Genomic DNA, 13434 nt, shown 5'->3' with positions numbered 1-13434 from the left:
ATTTAGGTAGAATAAAGGAACGAATGAGGTCAATACGTTCAGGCCAAGTTAAAAACTTTGTTTCCCATTGCTTAGTCAGTGATGAAATGGGTTGATGCAATGTGGAGAAGTTAACCTTATAGAGGTGGTTTAGGTTGAGTGGAATGTTGACTCCAAGATAAGTCCATGAATTTGTAACCCATTGAAAGTGAAATGGTGGATGAAAATGCCTTCTTCCTTTCTGTTAAAATTGTAGGTAAAGCCTTCCTGACCTACATAAAATCTGTCACTGACCGCATTGGCAAAATTCTCAAACGCCACAATGTTGACACTGTCTTCAAGCCCACACAACAGATCCGCCACATGCTGCGCTCGGCCAAAGATATGAGAGATCCACTTTCAACCCCTGGAGTCTACAAAATACCCTGCTCCTGTGGTGCAGACTACATTGGCACTACCCAACGCAGTATCAACACCCGTCTCACTGAACACAAGAGACACTGTCACTTGTTTCAGCCAGAAAAATCAGCTGTAGCTGAACATGCACTTCAAGAAGGAGACCACATCATCCACTTTGAAAGAACTGAAGTCCTTTCTACGGTCTCACATTATCATACCCGCCTGAACAGAAAAGCTATTGAGATTTACAAACACCAGCACAATTTTAACAGAAAGGAAGAAGGCATTTTCATCCACCAATCTTGGTACCCAGCTCTGCAAAACACCCTACAGACTATAAATTGCAGAAAGTCTCAGAACAACCAGCAAATTCCACAGAACAATCAGCACAGTCAACAACCATCTTCCTTATCTTCAAACCCCTTCCAACCCTCCCAGCAATTAACACGGAACAATGGTCACATTCAACAGCCAGTTTCCTTATCACTACCCTTCCAGGAAGCCCCACCAAACAATGGGCACATCCACAAACCAATTGCCCTTTCATCACACCCCCTCCAGCCTAGAAATAGCAGCTCTCCAGCAGCCCTGGCCCCACTCAATGCACAGCAGCCAAGAAGGTGTGAGCGCCTGCTCCGGCTGCAACGCCACTGAGGATGTTCTCCGCAGCTGAGAACGAAACGTCTGGAAGGAAAACTTTCTCCAGTAGAACACGGCACTTGATCCTGAAAGATTCTACAAACCCTAATGATGTTACCAGCCGTGAAAACCTGAAATCTTTGATAATTTTTTTATGGTTTTGTTCTGGTTATATTCATTTGGAGGCCGGCAACCCAAGGGAACACAGCTTTTCCCTTTTGAAAAGTTTAAAAAATAGGAACATTGAAAAAAAATGTTTTCTCTTTGAGCTTTTTTGAAAATACAAGGGTTTACTCAATATGCTTTCTAAGTACTATGTAATACAAAGATTTTTATGTAAAGAAATCTGAAGTAGTAGATAATTGCAGCGCATGTCATCCAATGTTGTCCATATATAATATTAACTACTATGTCCGGAATGATAATATGCTCTTGAAATCAATGTCTTCAGTGGCATGTTAAATTTAATTCCATGTCCAAGTCTCTTGCTGATACTTTTTAATACTGTGGCTATATCAAGATTTTTTCCAAATCTAAATAAGCTTTCTTTTATTCACTACTAATTTCTAATTGTTTTCACTTCTCTTTTTTCCTACTTCTCCAATGGCATATATGTGTATTTAGCGTGACCACAGCAGTTTAAAATGGTCTATGTCTAGTAGTGGCTGTGTTTCCAGTTTTATTTGAACAAAACATTTCTGTTTTTTTAAATTTCATTAGCATGCCTAATAGTAGGGCTCTTTTTCTAGCAGGAGCTCCTCTGCATATTAGGCCACGCTCTCCTGATGTAGCCAATCCTCCTGGAGCATACAGTAGGCCCTGTACTAAGAGCCCTCTAAACTCTTGGAAGATTGGCTACATCAGGGGGGCGTGGCCTAATATGCAAGAGGGAAGCCGTGTTGGTCTGAAGCAGTTGAACAAAGCAGCTTTGTTCAAGTAATATTTATAGTTTAGATTTGATAAGGAAGTATGTCTTGTATATATTTCGCTGTTTTCTCAAACGGTTGACAAGGGGGGGAGGGTGAAGCCGACTGTTAACTCTTCAAAATGTCAAAAAAATTATATCTATAGTAAAGATTTATCAGGATATGAGAATGAAATGATGGGTGTGGGCAAGTCATGTATAGCTGTGAAGGTAAAGCAGAGCTGTACTTTCTGGTGGTTCTAATCTTCAAGTATCTTAATACGTTAGTTATTGAATATTCCATGTTGTTGATTGTATTGACTTACTAGGTGTAATCCACCTTGGGTCCATGTGACAAAGGTGGATTATAAATTACATGAATAAAATAAAATCTGCTAGATTTTGAAATATACATGGTGTCAGTATTGTGATTTAAGTAGGGTTGCCAGGTCTGACTCAGGAAGTATCTGGGGGGGGTTGGGAGTGGAGCCAGGAGCAGGGTTGTGACAAGTATGATTGAACTCCGAAGGGAGTTCTGGCCATCACATTTAAAGGGACCATGCTCCTTTTAAATGCCTTCCCTTCATTGGAAATAATGGAGGATGGGGGCACTGCATTCGGGGCTCATAGAATTGGACCCCTGATCTAATCTTTTTGAAACTTGGAGAGTTTTTTGAGAAAAAGGCACCAGATGATATACTGAAAACTTTGTGCCTTTACCTCAAAAAACAGCACCCCCCCAGAGCAATAGATACCCATGGGTCGATTCTCTTTTATACCCTATGGACACTGGTCTCCATAGGATACAATGGAGTGCTCAGTGGACATTTCATCTCCATCTCCCACTGCTTTCTGATAACCCTGGGGGAGAGGCCTTCCAAACCAGGGGATCCCCTGGCCCCAGCTGGGGACTGGCAACCCTAGATTTAAGGAGTGAGGTTACATTGTAAGAACTGTAAAAGTAGTTAATGAGTTTGGTGGCCAACTGCTAGGTATGGATGAAGGCACTAAGCTGTTACAACAAAAGACCAGAGAGAATGTTGTCAAGGTGAAATACAAACAGCATGAGTATGGAAATTTTCCAGGGGGCTGTATTTCTTTAAAAGTAGTGGAGAGTGAAGGGCTTATGACTGTTGAGGCAGTCAGTGAATATGGAGATGTTCAGAAGTGATGAAAAGTTTGTTCTTGGACATATTGACATGAGCTGGCATGACAAATCTAGACCTAAATATCAGGCAAGCAGCTAGAGGTGTGGAACTGGATAGAAGGAGGAAATATAGGGGCAGAGGCACAGAGTTTACTGCCTTTGTCATAATGGATTCATAATATTCATAAGGTCATAATCATAAGATTCATGCGGTCATCTGGAATTAGTGTGTAGAAACAGAGCAAAAGTGTCACGGCCCGAGTCTCTGACACGAAGCTGCGGCTGCTATCGTCCTGGCAACGAGCCAGGATCTCTCGCAGACAGCTCAGGCGAAGCACAGGGAGTGGTCGTAAAACAGTCCAGTTGATTGATAACGTAAACAGGCAGGCTGGAGGGTGAGACGGAAGCTTGGTCAGGGAAGCCGAGAGTCAGAAGCCGGGGAGCCGAGCCGAAAGTCAGAAGCCGGGAAACAGAGCCGAGAGTCAGAAGCCGGGAAGCAAAGCCGAGATCAAACGATACCTAAGCCAGTCCGATAAGCAAAGCCAGAGTCCAGAATACCAGTCTATGAGTCAGGCCGGGTCAGGAATGCACAGGTTCTTTCCGAAGCAAGGGGTGCGAGACGCAGACACATCCAAGGGTGTTCGCTTGTTGCCAGCACAGTTTGGCCTGAGGCCAGGATCCCAGATATACTGCTGGCTAATTGGCTCGTTAGAACTCCGGGCTCAGATCTCTTCTAGCCCGCATGCGCGCCTCTCTACGCCTGTTCCTGAATTCTAGGCGTCTCCTCTCGCGCAGGCGGGCCCCAGGTGTTGGTGAGTCTGGGGGAGATGAGCTAGTACCTGGTGTGGCCAGATTGGTTTCAGGTGGCCCCTGCTGCTGGCTGGCTCCTTCAGGACTTACGTCCTCTGTTGCTGAAGGCATCTGCACAGCAGGGGCGGGGTCAGAAGCAGGCACCTGCTCTGAGTCAGCAGGGGCAGGCATGACACTATCCCCCCCCTCAGGCCCCCCCTCATCCAAGCCGCCTGGCTTATCTGGGTAGGCCTCATGAAACTGCCGGAGCAGGTCAGGGGTATGCAGGTGGGCAGCCGGTTCCCAGGAGCGATCCTCGGGAGGGTAGCCTTCCCAGTCCACCAGGTACTGGAGTTGACCTCGGTGCAGCCGGGAGTCTAGGATCTGGTGGACTTCAAACTCTTCCTCATCGTCCACCAGCACCGGTGGCGGAGGCGGTGGTGGAACGTCCCGGTTTGGGTCCGGCGCTGCCGCTGGTTGGAGGAGGGAGCGGTGGAATACGGGGTGTATCCGGAGGTGGGCCGGAAGGCGTAGGCGGAATGCCACGGGGTTGACTTGCGCCTCTATGGGGAAGGGCCCGATGAACCGATCGGTTAGCTTGGAGGACCGGCCAGGGGTCCGGAGGTACCGGGTCGAGAGCCAGACAGAATCTCCGACCTTGAGGGGGGCTCCGTCCTGGCGATGTCGGTCCGCGGCCAGTTTGTAAGCGTCCTTGGCGCGCTGGAGCTGAGTGCGCAGGAGGGCGTGGAGCGCGTGGAGTTCCTCAAGTCGGTCGGTGGCTGCGGGAACGTTGGCGGAGGGGCCGAGCGGAGGGAAGAATCGGGGGTGCAGTCCATAGTTGGCGGCAAACGGCGTGGTCCGCGTAGAGCTGTGGACCGCGTTGTTATACGCGAACTCTGCCAGGGGTAGCAGAGTGGCCCAGTTGTCTTGCTGATAGCTGGTATAGCAGCGCAAGTACTGCTCCAAGGTGGCGTTGGTCCGCTCGGTCTGCCCGTCGGTCTGGGGATGGTAGGCGGAAGACAGGTGTAGTTCTGTCCCCAAACCGTGCTGGAAGGCCTGCCAAAAGCGGGATGTGAATTGTGGGCCCCGATCCGAGATGACCTGCGTGGGTAACCCGTGCAGGCGGAAGACGTGGTTTAGGTACAGCTGGGCAGTCTCCGGCCCGGATGGTACTCTGGCACAGGGGACGAAGTGGGCCATTTTGGTGAACAGGTCCACCACAACGAAAATGCAGGTGTGGCCCTGGGATCGTGGCAGGTCTACGATAAAGTCCATGGACACCACGTCCCAGGGACCGGCGGGAGTCGGCAGGGGTTGCAGGAGACCGGAGGGCTTGGCCGGTACGTTCTTGGCTCGGCGGCAGACCTCGCAAGAAGCCACGTAGCGACTAACGTCCGCTCGGACGCGAGGCCACCAGAAGTCCCGGGTCAACAGATGGGCGGTCTTGTGCTGCCCGAAGTGCCCAGCCGGGGGGGCATCGTGGGCCAGCCGGAGGATGCGGGATCGGAGAGGCCCGGGAGGGACGTACAACTGCTCCCGATGGTAGAGCAGCCCATCCCGGGTGGATAGTTCTCCGGCAGGGTCTTGCTGCGGTTCCTGCCGGTGTTTCTGCGCCCACGGGTCGGTGTCTTGGCTGGCCTGTATCTCGGCCACCAGGGCGGGTGCGGTCAGAGTGGCGGCAAAGACCGAGGGTGGCAGAATACTAGCCCTGGGGGCTTCGGTGGCACTAGAGGTGTTATAGTCCGGCCGGCGGGACAGAGCGTCGGCTCTCTGGTTCTGGGAGTGCGGGACGTAGGTGATGGTAAAGTCAAATCGTGAGAAGAACAGGGACCACCGGATCTGCCGCTGGTTCAGCCGGCGGGTGGTCTGCAAATGTTCCAGGTTACGATGGTCGGTGAAGACTTGGACCGGATGCCTGGCCCCCTCAAGGTGGTGGCGCCAGACCTCAAAGGCCACCTTGATAGCCAGGAGCTCTCTCTCCCAAATGGTGTAATTGCGTTCGGCAGCCGAGAGCTGCCGGGAGTAGTAGGCGCAGGGCTGCCATGGCTGGCTAGGCTCGTCCCGCTGGGAGAGCACGGCTCCGAGGGCCACATTGGAGGCGTCTGCTTCCACCATGAAGGGCAAGCTCGGGTCAGGCTACCGCAGAAGGGGACTGGAGGAAAAACTCTGCTTGAGCTGGCGGAAGGCCCGGTCGGCTTCGGGGGTCCACTGAAAGGGCTCCTTCGGTCGGAGGAGTCTGGTCAAGGGCTTGGTGAGGTCGGCGTAGCCCGCGATGAATTGCCTGTAATAATTGGCGAAGCCCAGGAGGCGCTGGATGTCCTTCCGACTTCGAGGGGCCTGCCATTGAAGGATGGCGTCGACCTTTCGCGGATCCATCTGGGTTCCCTGGGGGGAAATGATGTGCCCCAGGAACTCAACGGACTGGAGGTGGAAAGCACATTTCTCCAGCTTGGCATACAGGTGATTGGCTCGGAGTCGCTGTAGCACCTGGCGGACGTGGTGGATGTGCTCCTGTTCGGATGCAGAGTAGACCAAAATGTCATCTAAATAAATGATCAGGAACCGGTCTAGCAGGTCACGGAAAACGTCATTCATAAAATGTTGGAAGACGGCGGGGGCATTGGTGAGCCCAAAGGGCATGACCAGATGTTCGTATTGGCCATACCTGGTGCCAAAAGCGGTCTTCCACTCATCCCCGGCTTTGATACGAACCAAGTTGTAGGCCCCGCGAAGGTCGAGCTTGGTGTAGATCGTGGCCCCTTTGACGCGGTCGAGGAGCTCAGGGATCAGTGGGAGCGGGTAGCGGTTCCGAATGGTAATCTTATTGAGGGCCCGGTAGTCGTTGCAGAGTCGCAGGTCCCCGGTCTTCTTCTTAACGAACAGGACAGGTGAAGACAGGGGCGAGGTGGAGGGTCTAATGAACCCTCGGGCCAAGTTCTTGTCCAAGTACTCCCGGAGGGCAGCCAGTTCCGGGTCTGCCATGGGGTACAGGCGGCCTGCGGGTAGCGGAGCGCCGGGCACCAGGTCGATGGCGCAATCGTAGGGCCGATGTGGGGGAAGCTGGTCTGCTTCCTTCTCATTGAAGACGTCCGCGAACTCCTGGTAGGGAGTTGGGAGTGTGGTGGCGGCCCCCAGGAGGCTGGTGGTGCGTGGGGAACCGGGTTGGTTGACAGGCGGCACCTGAGTCGAGTCGGGTGGTAGCGGGGAACAGGGTGCGAGGGTACTCGAAAAGCTCAGTTCACGTTGCACCCAGTCCACATGGGGGTTGTGGGCTTGCAGCCAGGACAGGCCCAAGATAACAGGGAAGCGTGGCATGCGGGCCAAATCGAAGGTCTGCTTCCCTTGGCGCTGTTGGACCCACAAAACGAGTGGTAGAGTTTCGTGGCGGACCGGCCCCGAGCGCAGCAGACGACCATCCACTGCCTCGACCAGTGTAGGAGTTCCCTTTTCCCGAACGGGGACGCCATGCTCCTTGGCAAAGTGGCTGTCCATGTAGCAGCAGGCAGCCCCTGAGTCCAACATGGCATGGACGAAGATCCACCGGTCGTCGGGAAGCTGCAGGCGGATCGGGACCAGGAACGGGGTGGGTGGTGGATGGACGGAGCTAGAGGACCTCAAGGAGTGCCCCAGGCCAGGAGATCCGGCTAGACCTGGGGCTGGCCTTTTACCGAGGCAGCGGAGCTCGGGGTGCGCTTTGATTTGGCCGGGCAGGAGCTTGCAAAATGCCCGTCCCCTCCACAATACAGGCACAGGTTGTGGGTGCGCCGTCGGTTCTTCTCCTCAGGGGTCAGGCGAGGGCGGGCGCCGCCCAGCTGCATGGGTTCTACAGCCGGCGGTAAAGCTGGGGTACCTGGAACGGGAGCCGCCGGGGGGGACCTTGTTGGAGTAGTGCCCCTCTTCTGCCTCTGGCGCCGACCTTGCAGTCGCCCATCAATGCGTAGACACAGCAGGATCAGGTCCTGGAGGGCGGCTGGGCGGTCGGTGCGTGCCAGTTCGTCCAGGACGGCATCGGAGAGGCCTTCAGTGTACTGGTCCACCAAGGCAGCTTCATTCCAGGCCAGGTCTTGAGCCAGCAGCTGGAACTCTGTGGTATACTGAGACACAGAGTTCTGGCCTTGGTGCAGAGCCCGTATCTTGCGATTAGCTGTCTCAGCACGCACAGGGTTGGCATAGGCGGCCTGGAAGTGTGCCTTGAACCGTGTGTAGTCTGCTAGCAGCGGCGAGGGCTCTAGCAGCAGAGGAGTGGCCCACTTGGCCGCTGGCCCTTTAAGCAGGCTCAGGATAAAACAGACTTTTGTTTTGTCTGTAGGGAAGTCGCCCTGCCTTATCTCCATGTATAGTTCACACTGGGCGAGGAAGGCAGGGAACTCTTCCAAGTTTCCTGCGAATTTCTCAGGAATGCTCACCGGGCAGCGAGAGCGGGGAGCAGCGGCGGCAGCCAAGGCCACGGCATTGGACGCAGTCTGCTGCTGCAGAGTAATCACCGCTTGGGTTAATTGCTGCACCTGGTCTAGGAGCCCCGGCAAGGGGTCCATGCCTCCTGCCGCTTGGTCCGTCATGAGCGTGCCTGGTGAGTTTTGGGTGCTGGCAAGCTGTCACGGCCCGAGTCTCTGACACGAAGCTGCGGCTGCTATCGTCCTGGCAACGAGCCAGGACCTCTCGCAGACAGCTCAGGCGAAGCACAGGGAGTGGTCGTAAAACAGTCCAGTTGATTGATAACGTAAACAGGCAGGCTGGAGGGTGAGACGGAAGCTTGGTCAGGGAAGCCGAGAGTCAGAAGCCGGGGAGCCGAGCCGAAAGTCAGAAGCCGGGAAACAGAGCCGAGAGTCAGAAGCCGGGAAGCAAAGCCGAGATCAAACGATACCTAAGCCAGTCCGATAAGCAAAGCCAGAGTCCAGAATACCAGTCTATGAGTCAGGCCGGGTCAGGAATGCACAGGTTCTTTCCGAAGCAAGGGGTGCGAGACGCAGACACATCCAAGGGTGTTCGCTTGTTGCCAGCACAGTTTGGCCTGAGGCCAGGATCCCAGATATACTGCTGGCTAATTGGCTCGTTAGAACTCCGGGCTCAGATCTCTTCTAGCCCGCATGCGCGCCTCTCTACGCCTGTTCCTGAATTCTAGGCGTCTCCTCTCGCGCAGGCGGGCCCCAGGTGTTGGTGAGTCTGGGGGAGATGAGCTAGTACCTGGTGTGGCCAGATTGGTTTCAGGTGGCCCCTGCTGCTGGCTGGCTCCTTCAGGACTTACGTCCTCTGTTGCTGAAGGCATCTGCACAGCAGGGGCGGGGTCAGAAGCAGGCACCTGCTCTGAGTCAGCAGGGGCAGGCATGACAAAAAGCAAGCCAAGGACAGATCCATGAAGGATGCTAGTAGAGAGAGGGAAAAACCAAGGAAAAACATCCCTTGAGGAAATACTAAACAAATAATTTGAAGAAAAAGAACCGGCAAGTCACAAAAACCTAACGTTTGAATAAAGTTGAGCAGGAGGGAGTGATTACACGTATGAAAACATCAAAAGGATCAAAGAGAATGAGGATAGATTTGGCACTTGAGGCAATCAGCTGTTAGATTGGTTTCACAGAAGTGAAGAGGGCAGAAACAAGATTGTAGGGTTTCAAGAAGAGCTGGAAGACAAAGTAATCAGAAAACTGTATGGTTGGAGTTGCCTACAGAGGACAAGTGCTGGGGTGAGTTTGCACTCCTCCAGGCATGGTTGTGGCACACCTGGCAGTCTGCCACACAGGGAGGTGCAGAACTGTTTCCAAATTGTGGCCTTAGGATTGGAGAAGGTGGGAGGCACAGCTGCTTTCTGGTACTGGGCTCAGAGGGACCGTGGAGGGTTGTATTCATAGCAGAACCTGCAACAGGGAGTTGGGATGTGGAAGGGGAAAATACTTTCCCCCACCCTCTGAATCACTGCTATCAGAGTCCTCTTATCTAGAGAGTGTTAGCAACTGCTGGTGTCTCTGGGCAGTACTGCTAAAAACTCTTTTGCCTTTGCGGAGATGGGGTTGCCAATCTCCAGGTGGATAATCAATAACACAACCAAAAGGTTATAGTGACAAATGACTAATGATTTATACCAACAAGAAACAATAAAGAAATATAGATCCCTAATAAAGTCCCAAAGAAAAATAGTTCACGTGTTTAATATAAAGTGTCTGGTTAATTGCTACCAACAATTTTAATGGCTACAACAATGAATTAACTTCTTTTTGAAATATTGCAGGTTATTGTAGTCAATAGGCTATTTAAAATGTATTTTTCTTTGTCATTGAAATTGTTTTGATTTACATCATAGTGGTTGAACTAACATTGCTAATAATTCTTTCTTTCAGTGGCAACAGATGTCTTCAATTCTAAAGGTTTGGCCATTCAGGCCCAGAAGAAGATTCTTGGCAAAATGGCATCCAAATCAATAGCAACAGCTCTGATAGATGACACTAGCAGTGATGTGTTGGATGAACTCTACAGAGTGACGAAGGAATACACACAAAACAAGAAGGAGGCAGAGAAAATAATTAAAAACCTCATCAAAACTGTTATCAAATTATCAATTCTTTACAGAAATAACCAGTTCAATCAAGAAGAAATCATTCTTATGGAGAAGTTTAAGAAGAAGGTTCACCAGCTGGCTAAAACTGTGGTTAGCTTCCATCAAGTGGATTATACCTTTGACAGAATTTTTTTGTCAAAACTGTTGAATGACTGCAGAGATCTTCTTCATCAAATCATTCAGCGTCACCTCACTGCTAAATCACATGGACGTGTCAACAATGTCTTTGATCACTTCTCAGATTGTGAATTTCTGGCTGCATTGTACAATCCGTTTGGACCCTACAAGTCTCATTTGCAGAAGCTTTGTGATGGTGTCAACAAAATGCTAGATGATGGAAATATATAATTAACTGCAACAGACTGATCATATGTTCAAAGACCGAGGATGACTTATGTCTCATTGTTTTCATGAAGGAAGGAGGGAGGTGTAGGGAAAAAGTAATGTGGATAGTGGTATGAAGCAAATGTTTCAAATATCAAACAAAATGGTATAAAATGTCTTACCAGTGGACCCATCACTGCTTCTAGTTATGCTTTTTGCAGGGCTTTGCTTTAAAATGTGGGATATAAAGGTGTGTAATAGGACTGCTCAAATGAAATTGGCCTTTGTAAAATAGGCAAGAATATTGTATGGCTAGAAAATCCAAATGCATATTTCTTCATATAGACAAATATTTATAACCTATCAAAAATCAGTGTTTTTATATATAAGATTTATGACAATGGCACATAACTGGATTTACATTTACAGAAACTCTTAATTAATTTCAATTCATATATGCTGGACTTAGATCACATTGTTTTCTTAGGGCTGATTCACATATAGGATAGTCGCGGACAACCCAATCACTTCTGAAATCTGCAGGTTGCTGCCAAACTTGAAGCACATTGGTGCAAATGAATATTTCTGTGTGGTTGCATATGCATAATTTCTATGCTAGTGGTGTTAGTTCTTCAAGATCCTGCAATGAGTCTAATGTGTAAGGGTGCTGTTTTACCAGAAGTGCTTCCACACTAACCCTGTACATGCTTTTGCATGATGCAATGAAACTGGGCTTCCTTGTGTGACTTTCATCTAAACATTCAATTTATTAATCTGTAGTACAATAGTTCTGCGTTATCAAGTAATTGGCATACATTTCGGAGCTTTTGGGGGAAAGTGCATAAGGAGAGACAGCACTTCTAATACAGCAATGTCAGTTCTGGAGGTGATGTCACTGTGCCAGTGATGCTTTAGGAACTTTCTTAATCTGTATGGTCAAGATCATGGAGATTGGGGAAATTCCTAAAGTGTCATTGAGACAGCAACTGGAAGTAATGCTGCCGATTTTGTGATGTTGCTGCCCTCCACCACTCAATTGCCCAATAGCAGAAGGGGAGCAGAAGATTGTCTGCCATAGGCAGGCAACTGGCAGCCTTAGATGGGTTTGATTGGTTCTGAATTATCGCTGTTTTTAATTAGCTGCAGCCAGGGCTTTTTTCTGGGGGAATATGCCAGAATGGAGTTCTGGAACATCTTTCAGAGATTTCAAGATTTCAGTTCAATGAAAGATAAGTCATTCAAGCCTTTAGAGAACATCTAACATTCAGAGAAGAAATACCCAAGGAACTGCCTCAGATTTGGTGTACTCTCTCCTTTCCCCTTCCTGTAATTTCTGATTTGTGCTCACTCTCCCCCTGCTCAGAAAGTGGCCAGGTACTTGGGATGGAAAACTTACAAGGTGCCACCTTAAACTTTTTAAAATTTGGTTTCTTTACTTTTTATCAACCTTGTTATACTGAATTTAAATGTTCTGTACATTTGTTTTATGGTATTATACCTCCTTTGTACATTGCCCAGAGCCAACACAAGAGTTATCTGCGTGTATATTTGATCACTCTGTGAATCTCTGGAGTGATGTGATAAAAAATGAAAGTCCTCATGAAAAAGGGTAGCTGGTAATGTGTTCTTAGAAACTGTTAAGTATCTGAAACAAATGCTAAGTAAAATTCTGGCCAATATCTGTAAAAACAGAAATCCATGTGTATAGCCTACGATAAATGTATAGTGCAAAAGCAAAAAAACAGCTTTTGAAACCAGATCATTTTATGTCCAACTTACAGTAGGCCAAGATCAATTTATGTGCAGCTTACAGTAGGCCCAGTACTAAAAGTAGGCTCTTGGAGGATTGGCTATATCAGGGATGTGAAGCATAATATGCAAAGGAGTTTTTGCTACAAAAAAGAGCACACAATGGAATATGATTAAATGTAAAACTTGTATACTTTGAGCAACTCAAAACTGCTTTGATTAAGCTGCGCCTTGCCAGAGGCTGAGCACATTTCGGAGAGTTCTGAGAGAGAGCAGATAAGAAGTGCTATAAGGGTGAGGTATGGCTTTTTAAACAGCTGGGGGGGTTGCTGAGAATTTCTGAGTTTGTGGTTGCTGGGGAACTGCCGTTTGTTTGGTTTGAGTGGGCTGAAGGTGATTGTTGCTGATTGATTAGGAGTGGCTGTGTTCCTGGGGCAGACTGAGGCCCCACCCTCTTTGCATTATTAAGCTGCACCTTTTGCCAGAGACATGAGCCTTTGGCGCGAGCCGAAGGGCAAGAGCTAAAGGGCTCTTGGCCTGGGGACTGTGTAAGGACCAGGAACCAAGATCCCTATTTTCCTTTGTTCCCAATAAGGTAAGTAGACCCTCCAGAAGGAGAGCCACATAAACAAACAAGATTGAAAAGGGGACTGTATATTTTTAAAAAGCTATCATGAAGGTAGAATGCCAGCAGGAGGGTGGGGGCTTTCCAGTGTTTTGCACTGAGTGTCACATGTATGACTATCTGCCCACAGGACAGAAGTCTTGGGTGTGTGCTCGATGCAAGGAGCACCTGGTGCTCAGGCAACAAGTTCGTACCCTTGAGGCCAAGGTGACTGACCTGGAGAAGCAGAGACAGTCAGTTAGGCACTCAGAGAAGACTCTCAGGGATATATTAGATTAGCCCCACTCTGAACATGGCAGCCCTGTTGCTGCCAGGGAGCATGAGGT

At 49.6% G+C, this 13434-nt stretch overlaps 1 protein-coding gene across 2 annotated transcripts in view; it reads left to right on the top strand.

The window, feature by feature from the left end:
* Positions 1 to 11104, top strand: part of TNFAIP8 (TNF alpha induced protein 8) — a 57974-nt gene extending 46870 nt beyond the window's left edge. The window contains exon 2 of one of the 2 annotated variants that reach the window (XM_060235554.1): positions 10193 to 11104. In XM_060235554.1, coding sequence (XP_060091537.1) covers positions 10193 to 10758 — 566 coding nt within the window. In that variant the 3' untranslated portion in view covers positions 10759 to 11104. Of the gene's footprint in view, positions 1 to 10155 lie in introns of both variants that reach the window. The other variant, XM_060235555.1, reaches the window with a different exon arrangement.
* Positions 11105 to 13434: the final 2330 nt, after the last annotated feature.

Source organism: Heteronotia binoei, chromosome 4, assembly GCF_032191835.1.
Source record: "Heteronotia binoei isolate CCM8104 ecotype False Entrance Well chromosome 4, APGP_CSIRO_Hbin_v1, whole genome shotgun sequence".
Classification (NCBI taxonomy): Eukaryota; Metazoa; Chordata; class Lepidosauria; order Squamata; family Gekkonidae; genus Heteronotia; species Heteronotia binoei.
The sequence above is the reverse complement of the archived record's forward strand: the minus strand, read 5'-3'. Positions and strand labels throughout refer to the sequence as shown.